General features: G+C 42.4%; 1 protein-coding gene across 1 annotated transcript; it reads right to left on the bottom strand.

Moving 5' to 3' along the window:
- Positions 1–245: 245 nt before the first annotated feature.
- ANKRA2 (ankyrin repeat family A member 2) lies at positions 246–24,991 on the bottom strand. The gene is made up of 9 exons (XM_082245739.1): positions 24,932–24,991; positions 20,326–20,690; positions 17,305–17,463; positions 12,929–12,994; positions 12,390–12,487; positions 10,850–10,975; positions 5,782–5,848; positions 3,607–3,687; positions 246–903 (listed from the first exon to the last, which is right to left on the bottom strand). Exons 2-9 carry the CDS (start codon positions 20,609–20,611, stop codon positions 848–850), a joined length of 939 nt encoding a protein of 312 aa, XP_082101865.1. The 5' UTR covers positions 20,612–20,690; positions 24,932–24,991; the 3' UTR covers positions 246–847.
- Between the last annotated feature and the right edge of the window lie 183 nt (positions 24,992–25,174).

Here is a 25,174-nt window from a genome sequence, read left to right as displayed (position 1 = left end):
TGCTCATTCTCTCTGATGGTGTATGGAAAGCCAGCCCTGCACCGACCCTGTATTGACTTTGTACATAGATGTGGTTATGGTAGTAGGATTAGGTTTACAGTTTTTGTGCAGTAACACTTTCATTTCTTCAGGCTTGCTGTGGTTACGGCCATCTATTCAATATGAATGTATTCATTACCAATAGGACTACATGTGTAATATCTGAAATACCAATGTGCTGAAGGCATTAGAATGCACACAAATGCACACAGTATCAGCATTCCTGCAGTCTTATAAATAACCCTTATTGTCTTTAGATATACGGAGAGATTAATACAACGGATATAAAGAAGACACTAACAACAATACTTCATGAAATGTCACATTTAAATAAAGTTAAAGTAGAATTCAAGTCAAACACTAACTATACTTAAAGCGGCACCCACCCCCATTCTAAGCCCTCTTCTAACTACGCTGTAAAGGAAAGATGTCTATACTTACCTTTTCTGAGGATGCTCCAGTCCAGTCACACGACTTCTACAGTGCCGGCTTCAGTGAAGACGAGAGATCGCCGACAATGGCTGCAGAGTCTGGGCAATGACATCACCCATAGGCTTACTATGGGGCATCCGTTGTTGGCTGTCCCACCTCTACACTGAAGCTGGCGCTGGGAGCCAATCATGTGACCAGCCCAGAGCCACTTCAGAATAGGCAAGTACAGACCTCTTTCCTTTACAGGGTAGTTAGAATAGGCTAAGACTGGGGTGGGAGCAGGTTAGATATAGTTAGTATTTGACTAGAATTCAACTTTAAACAAATAAAACAGTACTGAAGAACACAAACTGAAAATGTTAGGTACAAAGGTCCATTATTCCTTAATACTTTGGAGAAGCTGAAGGAGATGATTCTCAATGACCTGCTGAACTGGAAGAATAAAAGAGAGAAAGACAAGTTATTAGGAAATGTTTAGCCTTTAATTGTGTATGTTCCGAAATAAATAAATAATAATAAAAAAAAAACCCACAAGGTTTTCCAGTTTTTTTTTTTAATTAGGTAAATATGAAATATTGAGTTTGACTTCTCATAAATGAGAATCTTGTCAAGTTTCAAACTCTTCAAGTGTTAAACTCTGTTAAGTTTCTTTGCTGTCTATGTTCTCTTCAAGGAAATTTTACCTCTTGTCTCAGTGATCAAACAGGAAGTGAGATCTCCTCAATGGGGACACAGATTTAAGAAAAACCTGGCTGAGCTCTGAGGAAGGGAGCGTGTCTCCCGAAACGCGTCAACGGTCCAATTACAGGGATGATCACTTCCACATGTGGGGGACTCACTCAATGCGATTTTTTGCTCTTCATGTCTGCGAGTAGGTTTTTGGCATTTTAATAAAAAGTTTTAAAGGTGTCCAAGGATAATGCACTAGGTGTTTGCGCCTCCTTTTCTCTTTCCTATGCTCTTGTCTCAGTGATCAAACAGGAAGTGAGATCTCCTCAATGGGGACACAGATTTAAGAAAATCCTGCCGGTTTATCCAGCTGTATTTTACCGTCTTGCATTAAAGGAAGTCTGTTTATGCTGATATATTGGAGTGCCGGCTCAATTAAAAAAAAAAAAAAAACAAAAAAAAAAAAAAAAACTGACCATTCCTGACTTTATGTAAAAAAAAAATGTATTACTACTGTCTATGTCCCATGTTAGGAAGATATTGCACACTTTCTGTCCTAGAGACCTCACAGAAAGTTAGGGTAAATCTCCCAAACTGCTACAGAAACAGCAATTAGAACCTGACAGATGTTATAACCTTTCCCCATTCTAACCAAAATAATATGATATGTTTTGGCTCTGTTTGTGCTTTAAAATTTCCAAAACAGCTGGTTAAGTTGTAGAGACCTTTTTTTTACCATTTTTATCACATTAGCCCGGACTACTTTAGTAAAAAAGCATGCTAACATTCTTCACAGCTGAAACTCAGATTAGTCATAAGAATGACCTATCCCTGTTCTAGTCTGTGGAACAGAAAGTGAGGGACCCTTAACCCATCTACCAAAAGAAGAAAAAAGTCGTCCTGCCGGAGACATTTCCTCTTATTTTCTGTCCACCTGTCTGGCATCACCTAGAGGACAGAAGGAGGGGAAGTCTTCCAAAAGTGGTAATTTTGTAGCAGCTGATGACAGCAAATCATTGTGCACAGATGGTGTCTCTTTAGGCAATATTCAGCCTGTCCCCTTGCCTATGCAGGGCAAATTGACAGTGCGCCTCCAAAGGGCTGCCCATTCTTCTTATATTCACCTTACCTGTGCTCCCTTGCAGCTCCTTGCTCTTCTGCACTCAGTGAGAATAGCCAGCACTTCTAGATATGGGTAAGCACGTGACCTGCCCCCCCTAGATCGATTCCTGAGCCTAGCAGCCAACCACTAGGCCAGAATGCTGCCACATGATGGGGAGTAATGTCAACATTCACTCGGCATACGGCATAGACGATAAAAGCAATTTCATTGCCAGCTGCAGAGGATCAACGAGCTGCAAGGGAAGCACATGTGGGATGGAGATGTCCTTGCAGAAGCACTGTCACTTTGTCCTGCACAGGGAAGGTGACAGTGGGGTTGATTTACTAAAACTGGAACGTGCAAAATCTGGTGCAGACCTGCATAGAAACCAATCAGCTTCCAGATTTTATTGCCAAAGCTTAATTAAACAAGTTGAAGTTAGAAGCTGATTGGTTTCCGGCCTCGCGGTCCGGGCGAAAGCATCGTGCGGTCCGCCAATGGACCGCGGGCCGCCATTTAGTGAAGGCTGCACTATAGCATGTGTGGAATGGTGGGCACTGTATTCTGGTCTGTCTGCAGGGGTGTCACGGGGGGGGGGGGGGTTAGTCATTTGTGTGTGGCAGTTGCTGTTTGTGTGCATGGCTTTCCCTTGCCTTCTGTGTTTCTGTAGTTGTCTGTGTTTCATTGTTTGGAGGCAGTGGTGTGGCATGGAGCGTCTGGTCCCTGGGGGGGCCGGTGTGGGAGTTTTCGTGCCTCGGCGAGGCATGTGGGGCCTGTGGGGGTCGCGCTGTTGTTCATTGACGGGATCATGCTATAATATGTGTATTTGTGTGACTATGTGGTTTTTTTGCTAACTACGTTTTTAATATGTATGTTCATGCACTTTAATAAAGTATATTGGAATTTAAAAAAAAAAAAAAAAAAAAAGAAAGAAGCTGATTGGTTTCTATGCAGAGATGCACCAGAATTTGCACTCTCCAGTTTTAGTAAATAAACCCCATAGTCTCTGACAGTCAATGACATGACCCACTTTTAGTGCATGGATAATGCTAATGCTTTGTAGGAAAACAAGAGCCAGAAAAAACATGAACCATGGCCCAAGACAAAATTACAATATTAATAGATATTTAACAAAATTTATAAAGACATGTCCTCTTGGGATATTTCTAGCATTTTTTTATTGACTCACAGTGTGACACCATTATATTTTTGCAATATTTACATGTTTAGATATTGTCAACATAATGCCTGATGCCTTGCCGTATGTGGTAGGAAATACAAACGCTATTAAGTACACATTTTAAATGGAGCTGGGCATGAACCTAGGGCACGGTTTGCTGTAAGTACACAACTTAACAACTTACCACTCCTGTGGCCAAGAGCTACAGACAGATCCATGGAGTTGTATCCAGAGTCTGTCTCGATAGTTGGATCCGCTCCATTTTCTGCCAAATACAAGTCATCGTTACATTACACCATCATAAAGAACCGCTCTTACTCAAACATGCTTTTCTAGCAAGCTATTTTATGTGTTTGCACAATCTGATTGTGTAATAATTATTACACAATGGATTCAAGGAACCAGAATCAGGACTGGTATAAGTATAAGGCCTTATTCACAATATGTGCACAAAACTTCCAACTGCCATATGTTTTTTATGGGCAACTTCATTTTTACCTGGTATGCAAACTCAGTCAGTGATATAAAAATTGTAAAAACTCGCCAAACGATTGGCCCCCCGTTCACATCAGCGCGATTTGATAGGTCAAATCGCAGCCAACTGCCGGCAATGGGAGAGTCCCAAATGGTGCGGTGCCGCACAGATTTTCAAAAGTAGTTCCTGCACTACTTTTGGCGACTTCAATAGACAACTGTGTATGAACCCGATGCCTTTAAAGTGATTGTAAAGTCTCATTTCTTTTTTAAATAACAAACATGTTATACTTCCCTCCTCTGTGTAGTGGTTTTGTACAGAGCAGCCTGGATACTCCTCTTCTCGGGTCTGTCTTTGCTGCTTCTGGCCCCTCCCTCCTGTAGAGTGCCCCCACAACAAGCAGTTTGCTATGGGGACACCCGAGCCGAGTTGTAGCTCCCTGTGTCTATTTAGACACAAAGCTGCCGTTTGGCCCTGCCCCCTCGTGGACATCGCTGGACAGAGATGGGGTTCAGGTAAGTATTAGGGGGTGCTGGGGATGCTGCTTCACTCAGAAGGCTTTTCATCTTGATGCATAGAATGCATTAAGATAAAAATTATTATTAATGACTTTACAACTCCCCCCCAAAGTCAGACTGAAATGCGGCTTTGAAATCGTGCAAGTTTAGGTGATGTTGCATGATTTTAAAGCCGTATTCAGTGTGAACGAGGGACAACCTTTTAGGAAACTGTCGTAACTCACTTTAGAGAATTTATGTGTCAGATCATATTTTACTTGTTTTCTGTCCTAACTCACGTTGCTTGTTTTGAGTAATTCAGATAATACATGAAGCATTGGCGAGAATGGGGTATGTGCTCCTGAAATATATTGCTTTACAAGGAGCTGAAAAGAAATCATAACCAAATTTCAACCTCCTCCCAGTAAAAGTCTTCAGTCTATTTTCAGTCCATTTTTTTAACCATAGATTACTGAAGCATAGATGCCCAAACCAAATTTAGCTGTGCCAGTTATTTGACTATAACTGTATCGGACACCATGCATAAAGGCCTTATAGAAGTGTACTGCAGAGGATATGTAGAGATAAGTGCAGTTTTATAAAACAGAATTATTAAGGCAATCTACATACAAAGTAGCAAATACAACATTGCCCTAATTGTTAGAACACAGGCATTATTCACTGTGAAGAACAAACAAAAAGGGGGCGCACTAGCCTAGTGAATTAGCCCACATTGCTTAATAAGAAAGCCATCATAGGTTTTAGAAGAGGAACAGCGCCTTCTTCTTCCTCTTCTAAGGAAAAAGGCACTGCCTTCGAAACGCGTCAACCAGTTAAGGACCCCAGTGAGGTCCCCCTGTTTTCTGGAGTTTGCTGTTTCTGGAACTACAGGGCTACAGACGAGTAGCTCGATGAGCGAATTTAAGTCAAAGGTTTGAGAATAATCTATGATGACTTTCTTATTAAACACTGTGGGATAATGCACTAGGCTGTTGTGCACTCTTTTGTTTGTTCTTTGTAGTGGCTTCAGGACATCCCCAGTCCGAGGGGGCAGCAAGGCTTCAGGCTGTATCTCCGTGTCATGGAGTCATTCTCAATACCTTTTTCCTGGAATATGACACTTTTGCGCACACACACACACACGCACACCTCTGTTATGGTGAAGAAAGGAAGGCATTATGTGGTCCCAACGTACACATTAGGGCTGGAAGCGACCTAATGGCAGGATTACCAGTTTATGATAAAGGAAAAAAAATATGAAAAAAGAAAAAGTAATGCACTCCCCACCTCTAAGACCCGTTAGACTGCAATATTATCAATTTTTGTTCTTGGGTTTGGATATAATATAACAATTTTAGTAGTTGCAAGGATTATTTCCTCAACTCACCTAACAGGATCTTCACACATTTCACGTGATTCCCATGTACAGCATACAGCAGTGGTGTTCCTCCATTCTAGAGATATAAAAGTACACAAAATATAGTTAGAGCAGTGATTTCAAGAATGCAGACTGGGACTACAACATAAGTAGCTTATTTCATTTAAAGGAATGATGATGTGTACAACATGAGATTCTGCAAGCTGGTTTGGTTATTTTAGCCCTAAAAAAAAGAAAAAAAAAAGAAAAAACAATCCCAGACCAAGTTGTTGGCTGGTATGTCCAAATTGACCAGATTTAAAAAAGTTTTTTTTTTTTTTTAGGAGTACCCATACGGTGAGGTGGTAGAGGAATATGTAAAAGTAGCTGAAGTTGTAAATGGGGTTGGAGAGACAGAAACAACATTTGAAAGGGAAAAAGGGAAAAAGAATAAGGGAAGAGAAAGGAAAAAATAAAAAACAGTGTGTATGTGTTTTTGGGGAGGGGAGTAGAATAGAAAATGAACTTAAAGGAAGGGGCCTTTGTTCGGGAACATTTCAGGTCTAACGTTTAAGCGTTTATATGGTAAATAGGGATCGATCAATGTTTGAGGCTAATACATGGGTAATCCAGGAGTCCCAAATTTTATAAAAATTATGAATCCTATTCTTTTCAAGTGTGGTTTCATAAACCATACATTGATGCAGTGCTTCAGTTAAACAAATGGGATGGAGAGCTTTTCCAGGCCATTGCAACCCTTTGCTTGGCTGCCGATATATATTTTAGTTTTAAATATTAGGCATTTTCCAGTACTGTGGTCTGAGTTCAATAGCTGTAATGCACTAATGATTTAAAAAAAGTATCTCTTGGCCATATATGTTTGCAACCTTAAAGTAGAACTGTAGGCTCTTTTTTCTTTTTGGAAAGAGCAAGTGAGGGTTATAACCCCAGTTTTTTTGCCATCTGTGTCCCATTTTGAAGATTTTCCTTCACTTCCTGCCCCACAGCCAAACAGGAAGTGAGAGGAAATCTCTGCAAATTAAGGAAATTCCTTGAGGACCCCCATCTCACCAGGACTTGTGTCCCCACTGGAAGATTTTCCTGTTGGAGATACAACAGCTTTCAGCTTAGCAGATTAACTGCAGTTCACAAATAGGACACTAGATGTCGCTAATGCTCAGTGATATGCTATGCATTTCTATGAAGTGTTGTAATTTCCTGTACACTGTACTGAACTTGTTGGTTATCTCTTCCTGTTCTGTTGTTCTTATTACAATGAGGTGACATCTTTGATTTCTGTGTTATGTTCCAATAAAGAAGCCAGTTCCTGTTTACTCCACAATGTCTGATCTGAATGGACTCCGCTGCACCCAGTGATCACACTCTGCAACATTTCCCTCTATTATATTTCTGGGGACAACCCAAAATGTAGAATTTTCTTTTACTTTAACTTTCAATGATAATGGTAAGCAGGACAAATAGAGAGGGCAAGTCTGCTAAATGGGGGCACACACAGCAATAAAAACTGAAAGTAAACTGCGCAATATACACGATCTAGAACAGCAACCTAAAAGCGAGATACACACCAACAAACAATATGCAAAAAGGTAAGTTGCGCTAAAAGTGAAAAAATTATGACTATTGACATAAAATAAACAATTTAAATAAATGTGAAATGAGCACCAATGTGCAAGTAAAAAAAAAATGTAGTTACATTAATGAGGGCAAAATGTGCATGACATATACATACAAATAAAAAGTCCATGCGTGCTAATGCACGCACCAGTGCAAAATAGTGCATAGAGGAAGTCCATATAAACTCGGGGTACCCCAAGACGATGTAATTTATGTTGAAATGTGTCAGATCAGAGATGTGCTGACGTCACCGCGCTTGAGCAAATCCGGAAGGACTGGCGAGATTGTGCAGGCGGCCGGCTTTTTTAATGCTGTTATCTTCTATTCTAATGTAAGTGCAATTTGTATTATTTAATAAACCTCACCCATACAGTTTTACACTATGTTGGATTTTTGGATTCGTTCCTATGTTTTATGGGGAGTGTCACCATTTGAGAAGCTGGATAGAGTGATAACGTTTGGAGATCCCGTAGGAGGTGTACCGGCCCACTTACTGATGTGGAGACTCAAGGCTCTGGCTGGGTATTAGCCAAAGGCGCAGAGGACCTATATCACATGTGTCGAACACAAGGCCCGCTGGCTGAATGTGGCCCGCTAGGCCATTTCAAGTGGCCCTCGCACCTCTTCTGCAGCACCTACCTCATCTATACCCCCACCTTGTCTCAGTAGCCGGCAGCAGAGAGGAGGACTAAACTCCTCCACCAGATCCTGTGACTCTCTGTGCAGCCACAGCACCCCCTTGTCTTCTCCTCCCCCTCTGCATTCAGCAGACTCTGGCAACTAATTCCAGCTCTCCTCTGGTCCTCCTCCAGCCCCTGCACTTTCTGCTTTCCAGCTCTGCCCCGAGTTTCTTCCCAGCAGCAGCACAAGTTAAGGGGGTGCACTGTGATGTAAGGAAGGGTGGGGGACTCTTGACTTCTGATGGGGGGCTCTTGACATCTGATGTAGGAGGGGGTGGGGTGCTCTGGACATCCAGCCTTACAGATATAACTGGCCTTTTGAGGGCAACCGTGATGCTGATGCGGACCGTGATGAAATTCAGTTTGACACCCCTGACCTATATGGTCATACCATCTGGTAAGCAGGCATTCTGTTTGCGGTAAAGGATATTCACTTTGGTGGTGGATGAACACGGTTTTACTCATTAGCGTTAATGATTGGAGTTTTTATGGACTTCCTCTATGCACTTTTTTCACTGGTGTGCGCATTAGCACGCATGGACTTTATTTTTATGTGTATGTCGTTCACATTTTGCCCTCATTTAATGTAACTACATTTTTGTTTAATGGCACGTTGGTGTTCGTTTCGCATTTATTAAAATTGTTTATTTTAGGCCAATATTCATCATTTTTTCACTTTTAGCGCAACTTACTTTTTTGAATCGCAATAAAAACTGGTAGGTGTTCTAATCCCTGTTCATTCTATCCAAACTTAATTATTATTTATTAAAATTATTTATAACAACATACTGGTTTATACCGTTTAGTCTCTGTAGGTAACTTCTGTTTGTGTAGCGGGAACTTTCTTGTTTACTTACCGATTTTTCATGTAGTCGCGCTGCTTTATACTCTATGCCCACAGCCCAAGTCAAGCTACATTTTGCTATATCCGACTCTTTCCAGATGTATAATGGCACTAGACAGGGGTGCCCATTATCCCCCTTATGGTTTGTCCTGTGTCTTGACCCTCTGGCTGCCGCAATACGTCTGCAAGACGACACCGGAGGAGTCAGGGTACACGACAGAGTATAAATTGTCTTTATTGCTGATGACATCCTGCTAACCAGAACTGATCCCCACTCTCCCTGTTCTACATCGAGCATTGCGTACTTTTAGTGTCCTCTCAGGCTATAAGATTAACACTTCTAAAGCTAAAGCCTTGCCCCTTAATGCTTCAACACGTTTGCTAACCCAGCTACAATCTAATTACCACTATAAATGGTGTACACATTCTATCAAATACTTAGGTACGCATATTACCCCAGAATATACCTTATTATTGGGACTAAGTACCCCCCCATTATTTCAAGAGATCTGTATCTTACTGAGACAATGGAACACACTTGATATTTCCTTCCTAGGCCGGATTAACATTCTCAAAATGTCTGTAATGCCTAAACTACTGTACCTATTTGAGACACTACCTGTACCAATACCTATGACTCATCTACGGTCCCTAAAACTCTTTTCTAAACTTTAACATAACAGGGCTCCCAGAATATCTCACTCCATCCTTCTCTCTCCTCGATCTCAGGGAGGACTGGGAGCTCCAGATTTAATTATTTATTGTTTTGTGGCCCACTTACTTTACACCTTAGCATTGACTTTTAGAACTCCACATGCTAGATGGTCAGAAATCGAGATGGGCCAGTTACATCCAATTTGTTTCTGTTCCATACATGGCATTTTCCACGCACGTACCCAGGGGTCTTTAAGCCGCCATCCAACGCCTCATTATCTAACTCCAAGATATTTATTCTTAGAGTGTGGCGCACCTGTAATAAGAAATTGCAACTGATTGCACCCTGTTCCTATATAACTAATGTGTTAGATAACCCATCTATACCAGATAGTCTATCTCATTTACATGCAGGTGCTTTTCAGCTGGGTCACCTTGTCAATCCGGTGACTAAAAAGCTCTTATATTTTGAGGAACTCTGATCCTAGAAAAAATTATTTTCCTGTCAGGGTCTTTTTTTTATTTACCTTAAATTTTGACATTTTCTTGTCCATTAATAGCAGATCCTACTTGATTTTGAAAAGTGTCTCTTATGTGTTTAAGTGTGATGTACTCAAGCTGCAGTGCCATATATCCATTTGTGACCTGTTATGTTTAGGGTGATCTGTTATGTTTAACCACTAAGCTCTAAATATTCCTGTATTTGAGATGGCACACAGCACTTGGTTTGGGTTTTCATAGTTTTTCAACTGATTTTGCTCTACTAATATGGGCTTTGCTATAATTATTATGCACTGGTGAACAGTCTGCAATTAGGTCTCCTATTTTATTTGTCTTCAGGAATTTGATAAGTTGTCAATTGTCTATGCAATACATTTTTATGTGCATGCTATACTGCAGAGACTTTTCCTATCTATTATTTTGCCTAAGAATGTTCAGCATAGGTGCATGTCTTTGTCAGCATTGATGTTTCTAATATTATGACCATTTCAACACTAAAAAAAAAAAAAAAAAAAACTCTTTTAGATTAAAAAAAATGGCAGCCTCCACTGGATACATTAGAATGCATATTTTTTTATTGATTTGGAGGTTAAATAATTTTAAAGCCCTTTATGTGTTGCATGCATGACTAGAAAACTACTGGTAAGAAGTAGAGGAGGGAAACTGATTTCTGGGAAATGACAGTATAATAAGAAGTTAGATAAAATTGAAATCTACTGAGGATGATGTGACAACCTGCAGTGATAAGGAAAAATCTAGAACACATAAAAGCATGACATCTTACCCAATCATATTCGTTGACATCCACTCCGCACTCCACCAGCATTTTTACTATATCCGTGTAACCTTTGCTACAAGCTAGTGACAAGGCACTTTCCCGTCCTTTTCCAAGGATTTGAGGATCAGCCCCCTAATGTAAACGAGAACCATGTATAAATGTATTTTCATAGTCTTGACATGGTTTAGCTTAGAACCGCAAAACAATAGAAAATGTTAACAACAACAAAACACTTACATATACTTTTCTCTATAGGTTTTAGCCTGGGTTCACAACACTGCTGCACCCCAGAAACACAGCATATAACTTGCTCAGGAATTGCAGCACATTCCTGTGCGAATTACATGCGGTGTTTCTGGGGTGCGATTTGAGCCATGCATTTGTATGGCTCAAATTGCACCGCATTTGCACCAAACTGGTGGAGGACCCTTTTTTGTCTGCACCAGAATCGGATATAAATACCACTGCGATCTGATTCTGCAAATCGTGCTGCATTTTGCAAACCGATTGCAGGGTGTCGTCAACTTAACATACACTCCGCAATCAGTTCGCATGGAGGGGTTTGCGATTTAGATGCAGTGCGGACTCCGCAGCGAATTTGCTGTGAATTTGCACAGCATCTAGTGTGAACCCAGGCTTAAGGCGCAAAGTACAGTCAGTGACTACATTGCTAAGTAAGCATGCTTGTAATAGAAAACTATTTGATTACAGATTGATACATAAAAAAAGGGAAATATGGTCAAGTGGTTCATTAGTTGCTTAGCCAGATAGTAAAGTGGGAAAAATGTGTGCACAGGAGCACCAAAGCAAGATGGCTGAAGATTGATAAAGTGTTGCCTGATCTAAACAATGTAGCTTTCCACTATGATAAGCAGATGGTGCAGTAAAAGTAAAAATTGATGTACACAGCATTAATACATCTACTTTTGTTAACAATTTAGGCCAGGTATGTCCAACCTGCGGCCCTAGGGCAGCATGCGGCCCAGAACCGCAGGCAATGCGGCCCACTGCCCCCTGACAATTTATTTATTTTTTGCTGGGGAGGAAGTCAAGTCGGGGGCACGGCCACAGAAGCAGCCTCGGAGGGGATCATCCACTAGTTGTGTAAAATTAGTGCTGGCTGGGGGGGGGGGGGGGAGCGGCAGCACGGGAAGGGCGCGGTGGCGTTTTATTACTTATATACTTTAACTAATAGTATATATTTTATATGCGGCCCGAGAAAATTTCTCTACACTCAATGTGGCCCAGAGAAGCCAAAAGGTTGGACACCCATGATTTAGGCTGATGGCAGAGAACTGCTGAGCTTTTTCAGAGCAACAAAGTAAGCCAACACTTAGATACAGTTGCAGTCTTGCTTTGGGAGTCCACTGGGGATCAATGAGCCTCAAAAGCTGCTTAAAACTGATATATAAGAGGCAATATCCTAAGACTTATATGACATCAGGGCAAAACAGCTGGTTGGTGGGGGTTTGCCTAAAAAAAGGATAAAGGAGGAGCAGAAAGGGTACTTTTTAGCAACAATACACATATCTAATTTATTGATTACATTTTGTAGAAGGAACTCCACCACCGCAATTTGCCCATGTGCTGCAGCCCACATCAGAGGAGTAAAGCCTTCTTCATCTGTCAGATTAATCACATTTTCTGTGGGAAAAATAACACTATTTGAATAAATCTCATGACAAGGAAACACACGCACAAACTGCCTGCCTGCATACATACATCCATAAGGTTTTGTATTAACTGTTGTAAAGCTTATAAAAATACATTACAAATGCACATGACTGACTAGACATATGAAAGGATTGTTTTTACTAGAATATGCACACTAAAAACAGGGCTAGACTTCGATGAAAGTCAACTTTAGCTAAACTACATTTGTTCCATATCCTCGCTATGTCTACCGTATTTCCATTTCTAATAAACCAAATAAAACAAGCATTGATGACTGCAGCGTACAAATACCTGAACGATGGGAGCTCAATATTACTTCCACACTGGAGTTTTCAAACTGCATAAAGAAACAGAGAACCACCGATAATGAAAGAAAGTGTAGGCTTAACTCTCTACAAGATCTTGCATTACCTTGTTCAAGTCGGCTTGCCAAATAGACCATCTCCCCTTGAGCAGCCAGCTGATGAACAGACAGGGCTATAGAACACACATGAACACAAACATATTCAATATTACACAAGCAGAAATGCTACAAATCTATTTAAGAGTATTGTTAAACTAATCCCAGCAAAGGCTCAACAAGTCTTACAGCACGTTTATACATTGTAAACTGATATTTTGTATCTGTATTTATACTATGCATTCAGACACTGAATGAATCTAGCTCACTTCTGATCCATTAACATTGCATTCAATCAAGCCCTGATAAAGGGGGCGTTTTTGGACCCCCAAAACTTGTTGGTACTCTTTAAACTACTATCATCCTGACTTTTATTGGAAGAAAGTTGAACCTCTTAGCAGTGGTGTGGCGCTTCACTTTCCATTTCTGTTATATTCCCTACAAAGCCAAGGAGTCCATGGAGATCCTGTGGAATGTAGAAGCTGCATGACCAGGAACCAGATTATTTATATCAACATCAATACTATAAGATAAATACAATAAATATGTGCAGTGCTTGAATCTCTTATTATCTACTATTGATACTATAAGTAAATAAACGTATCACCAAATATCATATACATAACAAAACAATACTTCAATAAATATACATCTCAATTAATCTGTGCATAAAAAACATTGGTGACCTTAAAAAGTGGGCAATGTTTTCTTTTTTTAAATAACATGTCACACTTACCTGCTCTGTGTAGTGGTTTTGCACAGAGCAGCCTTGATCCTCCTCTTCTTGGGTCCCCCACTGGCGCTCCTGTCCCCTCCCTCCTGCCCTCAGAGCAAGCAGCTTGCTATGGGGGCAGCCATGCAGGCTCACTCCCGAGCCGCTGCTCTGCGTGTTTATTTACACACACAACTGCGGCTCGGCCCCATCCCCTCTCTTTCCTCATTGGCTCACTGGCTGTGATTGACAGCGTCGGGAGCCAATGGCTCCACGCTGCTGTCTCAGCCAAAGAGGAGGCAGAGTCCCCAGAGAGCCAAGGCTCTTATGCACATTGCTGTATTGCAATGGGGCTCAGGTAAGTATTGTGGGGGGGTAATGCATAGAATGCATTATAGTATAAAAATGTCTTCCTTTAGAACCACTTTAATCCAAATAATAACATATGTATAAGTGTTTGCTGTGGTGAAAAAAATCAAAACCAATTAAAGTAGAACTATAGGCAAATTTTTTTTCTCCATTTGGATAGCGTAAAAGAGGGTTATAACCCCCTGTAAGGTTTATTTTTGCCATCTGTATCCTGTTGGGCAGATTTACCTTTACTTCCTGTTCCAAAGCAAAAAACAGGAAGTGAGAGGTAAACCCTGCAAATTAAGGGAATCTCTTGGGGACCCCCAGGTCACCAAAAATGGTGTCCCCATTGGAATACTTCCCCTCTATTACTTTTCTGGAGACAACCCAAAATTTGGGTTTTTCTTCCACTTTCAATAATAGCGGTAAACAAGATATTTATAGAGGGTGAATCTATCTTAAGGTGACACAGACAGCAATGGAACTGACAGGTGTTCTAATCCATCTTCCCTCTACCCAAAACTAAAAAAAAAAAAATCACTCCATGAACACCTCTTAGTGAACTTCAAAGTTCCTTGTAATACACCAATCCAATAATAATTGGCTCGCAGCTTACAGAAATTGCTCTCTCCCATTAAACTTCATGTGTGTAATCCTCAATAAAAAAAATAAATACATCATCTAGTTCTCTCTGTAGAACAGCTTTATTAAAAAAAAAAAAAAAAAAAAATCTACTCGCATAAAATATAAGTAAAAAGCTCTTTACATATAAAATCGCCCCATAGAAAAGCTTACAGACTTGTCCTGATTACACAGCATCAGACTCCATCCTCCCGACAGCAGGTATGGATCTCCCTCCATAGTGTGGGGATGTCACAGATTGGCAGGCAGATCCCGCTAAACGCATATCATCCTAATTTGACTTAATCTTTACCTATAATACTATCAGATAACCTTACAAATCCAGCACTATTTTTCTACTTTCCTCAACTAGAAACTGACCAATATCAATACAATTCTACAAAATATGCCTTCACCATTATTTCCTTCAGTCCCTGAAAACTTCTAGTCCGATCTTTTAGTACCTGAGCTGTACTCCTGCTTCTTCTATTATGTGTCCCTCACACAGATTATGGGAATCCCTGACATTAAAAGGTAAAGCCTGGATTGTAAACAAAAATGTGAAAAATATGCTCCCAAAAGCTGCGCAAAAACACTTTAAAGGAATAAGTGTTCAAATAAATATGTGCCAAAAATACAAAATTCCAACAAAGTCGGAATGACGAAACCTTAGGGCGTGGTTACACGGCAGACCGGAGAAGTGAGAGGGTGAGCGGCGGCTGTTCCTCCATGTCCGGCACACTAGCGTGGAGTTGGTGAGGATGTGGGGGACACCCCAAACCCCATATTTTAGGCAGGCACACACACAGAGGATACGTTAGAGGCCTATTGTTGCCTGGTGTCCATATGGAACCCGCTCCTTAATACATGATGATGTTTTGGATTGCTACCTGCCCTATGCTGGCTATATACTGCTTATAGGCCCACGTTACTTGGCGTCTATAGGAGGAAGAAGTCCCTTTTTCTCCCCCCCCCCCCCCCCCTGTTTGACATTTGATAGACTTGAAGTGCTACCTGCCGCATATTTACTGCATGCTGGTTATAGAGCCTATAAATACATAGGACCCTAAAGATATCCTGTTGTTGGGATGCTCCTAGTTATTACGGCTATATACCATCTACATAGATATACCAAGTAGCCAGTCAGGCCTGGAATATGGAAATGGATACATATCTATACATGCTTTAATAGTGAAGCTTTAAGTCACTGTTGTCATTCGGGGCAACTATATAGGAGTTATTTATACTTTTACCTTGGACACTCCCCTGCGTCCTGTTTGTGCCTGCCATTCCTTGAGTCACATCGGAAATATCGGTCTGTCTTGGTCTCTCTGGCCCTGAGGAAGCCTCGTGCGAAACGTGTCGGCTTGCTGGGGACCTTCCTTGACCGTGCTCCACCTGAGACCCCAACGTCACCTTTTCATACAGGCTATCAGCTCTCCCTTGTTGGGAAGTATTTCTACGTTGTGACCTTATGCATTTATTTTAATATGTCTGATATGGGCGTACATGCCCATGTATGGCTTTAAAGATGTACAATAAAATTATCTTTTTAGTTTTATCTGTGGTTTGGTTGTGATTCTTCTCCTCCCATTGGCCCGCAAAGCCCCATCTTTTCTCTATTTTTTGTATATTACTATTTTGGGGTATGGGCCTTACTACACTGTATTTTTGTGTCCCCATATTTTACATGCGCTGTTGATTTTGGTTTATGTGAGTGCAACTACTATGTTTTAACAATAAAATTTGGAGTTTTAAACTGTATTACACTAGCAGATTCCCCTTTGTTTTTCCCTATATGTACATGCGAGAGGAGAAATTATTTAAGGAGGACCCCTACACTTCACCCAGGTGGTGGATCTAAGTGGTGTTCAACATTCAGCATGGAGCTCTTTTCTTCACACCTGTCACTATTTTAGCACATTTGATTAATGGACTTTATGTGATTTATTTTGTGCACAATTACACTTCATATGCGTTTATTTCTTATGATTATTTGTTGGAATATTGTATTTTTGGCACATATTAATTTGAACGCTTATTCCTTTAAAGTGTTTTTGCGCAGCTTGTGGGAGCATATTTTTCACGTTTCTTTATTGATTTTGCGGTTTTAAGCTGCAGCATATGTAGTCATATGTCATTTGGTTATTTATATGATATTGAATATTTATATGATATTTGATTTACACAATGGTTATCACATTTACATTTTGTGTGATTTAGCGCGAGAGATATTCTATTATTATTTTCATTACGTTTAAAGCCTGGATTGTACTTTGCTGCTCTGAAAGCGTTGTGAGTGATTTGATTGTAAGTTTGTTGGATACAATGGCATATTTTCTTGCAAAAACTTGAAAAATTGTATAAAAATCCAATAAAAATAAAAGGCATAGCCTGAACGATGATCCAAGCATCTACAGCCACCAGTAGCGAGCTGAGCACCAGATACCACTAGCTGATCATTTCTGAAGGACGAAAGAGATTATCTGGGTTGAATTATTTTGTGCAATTGTTATTTTTTTACCCCACCAAACTGAAGGGAATGTGACTTCTCCCCCACGCCCCCGATCTGAGTGTGCAAGTTTATGAGAATATCTTTAGAAATCTAGATCTTCCAGCAGTCAGATCCTTCATTCAGTTATAGCTAACCTCGTACAGCATACATTAAATTGAAAAGAAAAGATAAAAATAAAAACGGCTTACAATTCACTAGCAGCGGAGTGGTGGATACCTCATTGCCTCGATGTTTATTTGTCAGTGTAGTAGACTGCTTGATGGGAGAAAAGTGCTTTGTTGTTGACGGTGTGTACACATGTCTGACTTGTATACCCGGAGACGGTGAAGTGTGTATATTGCATTCAGCTGAAAAGAACAATAGATTTCATACAATAAATAAATTCTGTGGTATATTTGTTACAGACACACTTTATAGACATGTTCTAGGGGACAGTCAAACAAAAAATGTTAAAAAAGGAACTTGAGATTTTTCAAAGACTGTAAATGATTGGCTTCATGACGTGGCTGAAACAGATCAATGTACCCTATCGAGAATAGGATGCTCAGAGAGCCACTGCTGCAATTACATACACTGTTCAATTACTGCATCAGAATGGTTTGTACAATGTAGGAAATATGCAAAGAAAATGATCTGGGGTATAGTTAATGGCTAAACCTCCATCCCTAATAAATATGCAAAAGGAAGAACAGATTGTTCAGAAATTGGGGGACTTTAAATGAGGTAAGTCAATTACTGAATATCAGATTACTGTAAAGATCACCAAAAGCTGATTATTTATTAAATAATTCATGATTTAACAGTAGTATAAAATACAGATAGACATACACAATTCAAAGACCTGACACGGAGGATACAAATTCATATAAATAATTTCAATAGTAATAAATGTATTATATAACATAACCAACATATAATTGATCTCCATCTGAGATTATAGTATTTTAATATCAGTTTACTTTTACAGATCTATAGATTTTTAATTAGCTCCTGATGAGTGGACGTAGAGCCACGAAACGCGTAGAGCCTACAAGAAATGATGACATACCTCTTTGGAGATCAATTATATGTTGGTTATGTTATATAATACATTTATTACTATTGAAATTATTTATATGAATTTGTATCCTCCGTGTCAGGTCTTTGAATTGTGTATGTCTATTTGTATTTTATACTACTGTTAAATCATGAATTATTTAATAAATAATCATCTTTTGGTGATCTTTACAGTAATCTGATATTCATTAATTGACTTACCTCATTTAAAGTCCCACAATTTCTGAACAATTTGTTCTTCCTTTTGCAATGTAGGAAATATGTTCTGTGAATTGACTGTGAGCACTAATGGCATTCTAATTGACGGAGGGAACCGAGGAACAGTCCAAGCAGGTTTGTTCTGCAACTTTATTCAGTAAGTCAAGCAAACACAGTTTTAGGGCATGGAGGCTTTGTACAGAAAGCCTATAGCATAAAATAAACAGAGCCACTAACTAAACTCAACCCTGACTAACAGGGTGTCCCCTAATGGCTTTCCAAATGCAAACAGGAAGCACATATAGATTATTACTGCTCTGTCAGCCTTTTCACTCAGAATCAGGCCCACAGAATGAAAGAGAGGGAAGGCTGTGGACAAGGTTTAGGAATGTGTCTATGGGAATGTTTGATCATTCTTCAAGAGGCGCATTTGTGAGGTCAGGCAATGATGTGGACGAGAAGACCTAGCTCGCAGTCTTCACTCTAATTCATCCCAAAGGTGTTCTATCGGGTTGAGGTCAGGACTCTGTGCAGGCACCCCAAACTCGCTCATCCATGTCTTTATGGACCTTGCTTTGTGCACTGGTGCACAGTCTTGTTGGAACAGGAAGGGGCCATCCCCAAACTTTTCCCACAACGTTGGGAGCATGAAATTGTCCAAAATGTCTTGGTATGCTGACACCTTAAGTGTTCCTCTCACTGCAATTTTAAACACCTGAAAAACAACCCCACGCCATAATTCCTCCTCCACCAAATAATTTGGACCAGTGCACAATGTAAGGTCCATAAGGACATTGGTGAGCAAGTTTGGAGTGGAGGAACTTGGCTGGCCTGCACAGATCTTGGTAATATAGTGTATATAAAAGCTTGTGGAGAGCAGAGACTAATAATGAGGTCTGGCTGAAAGAAGAAAATGGTTGCACACCACCACGGAATCCAATGAAGAAAAGTTCTTTATTCACATAAATGGTACAAGGTACAGCAGGGTAGGACAGTAGATGCGTTTCACACCACTGCTACGTGCTTATTTACTACCTTTAATGAACAAGCACGTAGCAGTAGTGTGAAACGCGTCTACTGTCCTACCCTGCTGTACCTTGTACAACTTGTGTGAATAAAGAACTTTTCTTCATTGGATTCCGTGGTGGTGTGCGACCATTTTCTTCTTTCATGCTTCTCCTGGTGGGGAGCCGAGGTTCAGCACCCACCTTGAATCGTGGAATTGACTAGCCTGAGCGGTGTTATTTCTCTTCATCAATGAGGTCTGGCTACCAGGTAAAACATGGACCTAGGAACATCCCACCCTAAGCTCTACAAAGCCTCCAGGCTCCAGAAAAAACAATAAATAAAAGGTTGTTTTCTCTACATCACTTGTAAACCCTAGAGCCCCTTACCACATGTGTAAGTGAGGAACCTAGGTGACACCTACAGACATTCCAAAATCCTGCCAGCCAGTGTCTCACAATTGTTAAAGTGGTAGTGAACTCCCATTGCACACTTCTACCTACAGGTAAGCCTATAATAAAGTTTGCCTGTAGGTACAAGGAATATCTCCTAAACCTGCACAGTTTAGGAGATATTCAGTGTCTCTAGCAGCCGGTGATGTCACCGGAGCATGCGCTCTGAAGGAACGACATACTTGTCCCGTTCCATCAGACCTCTGTGCCGTGACTGAAACCATGATCACGGCTTGGCCATTTAAGCAGCCAGAGCCGTGAACCTGGAAGGAAGACCGGGTGAAGATGGAACCCCCGTCAGCGGTGACAACGCACCACTGGAGAGCTTCATTCTAAGGGAAGTTTTTATAATGTGCCAGTATGCGATGCATGCTGGCACATTATGACATTACCTAGCAGGGAGAAGATTTTTTTTTTTTTTTTTTACGTTAATTAATAACGCTTTAGATATTTAAAAGATGATAAATAGACAATATAAAAAAATTAGACAAAACCAACCTTTAAATAAGACAGAAGCTACTTCCAAATCTGAATTGACTTGATCTTGAATATTTTTACTGTCTTCTTCATTTAGAGACTTCACAAAGCGAGAACAGACATTCATGTCAAATCGGTTTGGCAAAATGAACTTCATTCCCATTGCCACGTTCTGAGCCTGGCCTTCTTCTGTGTTTGAGTCCATCACATGTTCTACTTTAATGTCAGGCATGCCAGATAGACAAAAGCTGACACAGTCCTCCCCCGGCAGCTCCGAGGGGCCCTCCAAACTGCTTAAGGTAGACATGGCGGATCTGCGGTTTTTGCTCTACTATAACGCCTAAATCTGCATCATAGGACTCGGATGTTCCAATTCTGTAAGAGATCTGAAAAGAATGGACAAAAAGTTTCTGAAAACTGTAGAATTGATTTACATAAATGTGTTTTTTACAATAAGGGCTTGTGTTCCCTTTTTTCAGTTTGTACAAAATGGTGGCTGCAGTGCCTGCTCCTTCCTGGGCCATCAGTCACGTGATATTCCCATTGGGGATGAAATTTTCCCACTAGCTGTAGTGGGGGGATCTGGGAGACTCACACAGGTCAGGGCAGTGGCTCTAACAGTGCGTGGCATGCTGAGAGGCTAAGCCTGCTGCTAATTAGGCATCTGGGTGGATCTGAACATTATTGTCGGGATCCTTCCGAGCCTGGAGCAGCTCTGTGATGTCAGCTGACAGCGGGCGGGCTTTAGCCTGCTGTCAGCTGATTCTGGGTCACATGAGTGCAAATGTAATCCCTATAACTCAGAAGTATGGCTGTAAAAGCTTTGACCATTCTTCTCTTTTAAGAAATAATAAAAGTCTCCCAAATACCTTATTCCGGATCCCTTATACTGCGGTCACTTGACTTTTCATGCTCGCAGTGAAAGATCAGAACGAGGATCAAGCAAGAATCTGATGATGCATATCTGAATATAAAATGTGCATGCTGCTGCTGTAATGAAGCTCTCTGAAGCTGAAGCTTCCAATCACAGTACTAGACACTTTAGCTTGTAACTGCCACTCGCCATAGCCGATTCTAGTATGGATATCTACATGTAAATGCCTCAGTCAATGCCGCTCCTCTGGCCATGCCCCCTGACATGTTTCGCCCCACCTACCAGTCCCTATAATTAATAGACCCAGTTGGTGGGGAAAAACATGTCAGGGGGCATGGACCAAGGAGAGTCATTGACTGAGGCTTTTACATCCATACTAGGATCGGCTATGGCGAGCGGCAGTTTCAAGCTAAAATGTTCATTGCTCCCTGGATGAGTTTTTCATTCACTAGAATTCCTACTATCCTGAATGCCAATAGGGCTCTACACCTCGGCCTGGAGCGGCACCACAAAGTACTTAGGGCCCTACTGAAAGTACTAGACACACTTCTCCAGCTTGTGGAATTCACGTCATGTAGGGAGACCAGCAGGGAGATGAATCCTCCATCAATCATCCCTAGATTCATCCAGCTAGATGATGAGATGATATAGGTGTGGACAGGGGGGAGGAGGTGTGTTGATAGACACAGGCAGAGCATGCGCAGTGATGGTAACAACACATCAGCCAGAGGACCGGCTGCTATTGCATTGCAATGAAAAACTGGGAAGTGGATCTAAATGGAACTTTAGAGGATAAGTTCACTTTAAAGAAAAAAATTAAACAAATGCATAAATGTTTTGCAGGTAAAATTACTTTGGAACCTGGAAAGCATTGCACCCGTGATCAGCAGAGCGTGGGTTCCATGCAGGACTCCTGCAGACTTGTCAGTCTATCGGTCCACTTGCACCTCGTACAGGCAGAGAGATACACACTGACAGGAAGAGACAATCAACAACCAGAGCGCTAAACAGCATCATGGTAGTTCATTGAGGACTACAAGCTGACAGACACAAAAGATGGCGGTACTTGTAGTTGTAGACAACTATGTGAGGCCTGATTGGGTTCCCCTGAAAAATGGACAGGCAGACCTGATTGGTCCGCTGGTGTGAAAGGGGCCAAAAGTGTTTGGGTTTGACTTGAAGTAAAGGTGGCAACTCTATGTACTGGTTGGGATGGGATGGGGTCTGTGCTGGGGTATATGTACTAGTTGGAATGGGGTCTGGGATGGGGTACATGTACTGGTTGGGATGGGGTCTGTGCTGGGGTACATGTACTGGTTGGGATGGGGTCTGGGATGGGGTACATGTACTGGTTGGGATGGGGGGGGGGGTCTGTGCTGGGGTACATGTACTGGTTGGGATGGGGTCTGTGCTGGGGTACATGTACTGGTTGGGATGGGGGGGTCTGTGCTGGGGTACATGTACTGGTTGGGATGGGGGGGTCTGTACTGGGGTACATGTACTGGTTGGGATGGGGGGTCTGTGCTGGGGTACATGTACTGGTTGGGATGGGGGGTCTGTGCTGGGGTACATGTACTGGTTGCGATGGGGTACATGTACTGGTTGGGATGGGGTCCTTGCTGGTGTACGTGTACTCCTTGGGATAGGGTCTGTGCTGGGATACATGTACTGGTTGGGATGGGGGTCTGTGCTGGGGTACATGTAGTGGCTGGGATGGAGTCCATGTTGGGGTACATGTACTGGTTGAGATGGGGTCCATGTTGGGATACATGTACTGGTTGGGATGGGGTCTGTGCTGGGGTACATGTACTGGTTGGGATGGGGTCTGTGCTGGGGTACATGTAGTGGCTGGGATGGGGTCCGTGTTGGGGTACATGTACTGGTTGGGATGGGGTCTGTGCTGGGATACATGTACTGGTTGGGATGGGGTCTGTGCTGGGGTACATGTACTGGTTGGGGTGGGGTCTGTGCTGGGGTACATGTAGTGGCTGGGATGGGGTCCATGTTGGGATACATGTACTGGTTGGGATGGGGTCTGTGCTGGGGTACATGTACTGGTTGAGATGGGGTCTGTGCTGGGGTACATGTAGTGGCTGGGATGGGGTCCATGTTGGGATACATGTACTGGTTGGGATGGGGTCTGTGCTGGGGTACATGTATTGGATGGGGTCCATGTTGGGGTACATGTAGTGGCTGGGATGGGGTCCATGTTGGGGTACATGTACTGGTTGGGATGGGGTCCATGTTGGGGTACATGTACTGGTTGGGATGGGGTCCATGTTGGGGTACATGTACTGGTTGGGATGGGGTCCATGTTGGGTACATGTACTGATTGGAATGGGGTCTGTGTTGGGGTACATGTACTGGTTGAGATGGGGTCTGTGCTGGGGTACATGTAGTGGCTGGGATGGGGTCCATGTTGGGATACATGTACTGGTTGGGATGGGGTCTGTGCTGGGGTACATGTATTGGATGGGGTCCATGTTGGGGTACATGTACTGGTTGGGATGGGGTCCATGTTGGGGTACATGTACTGGTTGGGATGGGGTCCATGTTGGGTACATGTACTGATTGGAATGGGGTCTGTGTTGGGGTACATGTACTGGTTGAGATGGGGTCTGTGCTGGGGTACATGTAGTGGCTGGGATGGGGTCCATGTTGGGATACATGTACTGGTTGGGATGGGGTCTGTGCTGGGGTACATGTACTGGATGGGGTCCATGTTGGGGTACATGTATTGGATGGGGTCCATGTTGGGGTACATGTACTGGTTGGGATGGGGTCCATGTTGGGGTACATGTACTGGTTGAGATGGGGTCCATGTTGGGTACATGTACTGATTGGAATGGGGTCTGTGTTGGGGTACATGTACTGGTTGAGATGGGGTCTGTGCTGGGGTACATGTAGTGGCTGGGATGGGGTCCATGTTGGGATACATGTACTGGTTGGGATGGGGTCTGTGCTGGGGTACATGTATTGGATGGGGTCCATGTTGGGGTACATGTATTGGATGGGGTCCATGTTGGGGTACATGTACTGGTTGGGATGGGGTCCATGTTGGGGTACATGTACTGGTTGAGATGGGGTCCATGTTGGGGTACATGTAGTGGCTGGGATGGGGTCCATGTTGGGGTACATGTACTGGTTGGGATGGGGTCCATGTTGGGGTACATGTACTGGTTGGGATGGGGTCCATGTTGGGTACATGTACTGGTTGGGATGGGGGTCTGTGCTGGGGTACATGTACTGGTTGGGATGGGGTCCATGTTGGGTACATGTACTGATTGGAATGGGGTCTGTGTTGGGGTACATGTACTGGTTGGGATGGGGTCTGTGCTGGGGTACATGTATTGGATGGGGTCCATGTTGGGGTACATGTATTGGATGGGGTCCATGTTGGGGTACATGTACTGGTTGGGATGGGGTCCATGTTGGGGTACATGTACTGGTTGGGATTAGGTCCATGTTGGGTACATGTACTGGCTGGGATGGGGTCCATGTTGGGATACATGTACTGGTTGGGATTAGGTCCATGTTGGGTACATGTACTGGTTGGGATGGGGTCTGTGCTGGGGTACATGTATTGGATGGGGTACTTGATGGGGTACATGTATTGGTTGGGATGTTGTCTGTGCTGGCATACATGTACCCCATCCCCTTCCCCGATTATTGTGACCCTCCGAGGATCGCTCTCTCCCTTACCAATGATTCTACACCCAAAACACCGGCCGGCTATTCGCTGCTGTCACTCACCTCTGCAGATTCCTATTGTTATGTTATTGTCTGACGTCACATCCGGCTCCACTTTCTCGGTGTTCTGCCGAAAACAGGGAGCCTGGCAGAGATGAGGAGACGGCCGCGGCCTTTCTGCTATTTCTGAACGAAGAATTCCTGGCACACCGGTAAGGGCACTGGCAGAGCTGCTGACCAGGCTTCACTCCGAGATAATTATTCAAAGCCGCGTCGGCTCTTTCATGACGTCAAATGCATGCGACC

The sequence above is a fragment of the Pelophylax lessonae genome (assembly GCF_965119305.1).
Source record: "Pelophylax lessonae genome assembly, chromosome: 1".
NCBI classification, from domain to species: domain Eukaryota; kingdom Metazoa; phylum Chordata; class Amphibia; order Anura; family Ranidae; genus Pelophylax; species Pelophylax lessonae.
This window is presented reverse-complemented; position numbering and strand designations above follow the sequence as displayed.

Bases quoted from the DNA above. Each gene is read 5' to 3' on its own strand.
- ANKRA2 (XM_082245739.1), bottom strand. From the start codon at position 20,611: ATGTCTACCTTAAGCAGTTTGGAGGGCCCCTCGGAGCTGCCGGGGGAG. The intron at 17,464-20,325 runs GTTGGTTTTGTC...TGTTCTTTTCAG, and splicing joins AGCTTCTGTCTTATTTAAAG to CTGAATGCAATATACACACT. The intron at 904-3,606 runs GTAAGTTGTTAA...TTATTCTTCCAG, and splicing joins AGCTCTTGGCCACAGGAGTG to TTCAGCAGGTCATTGAGAAT.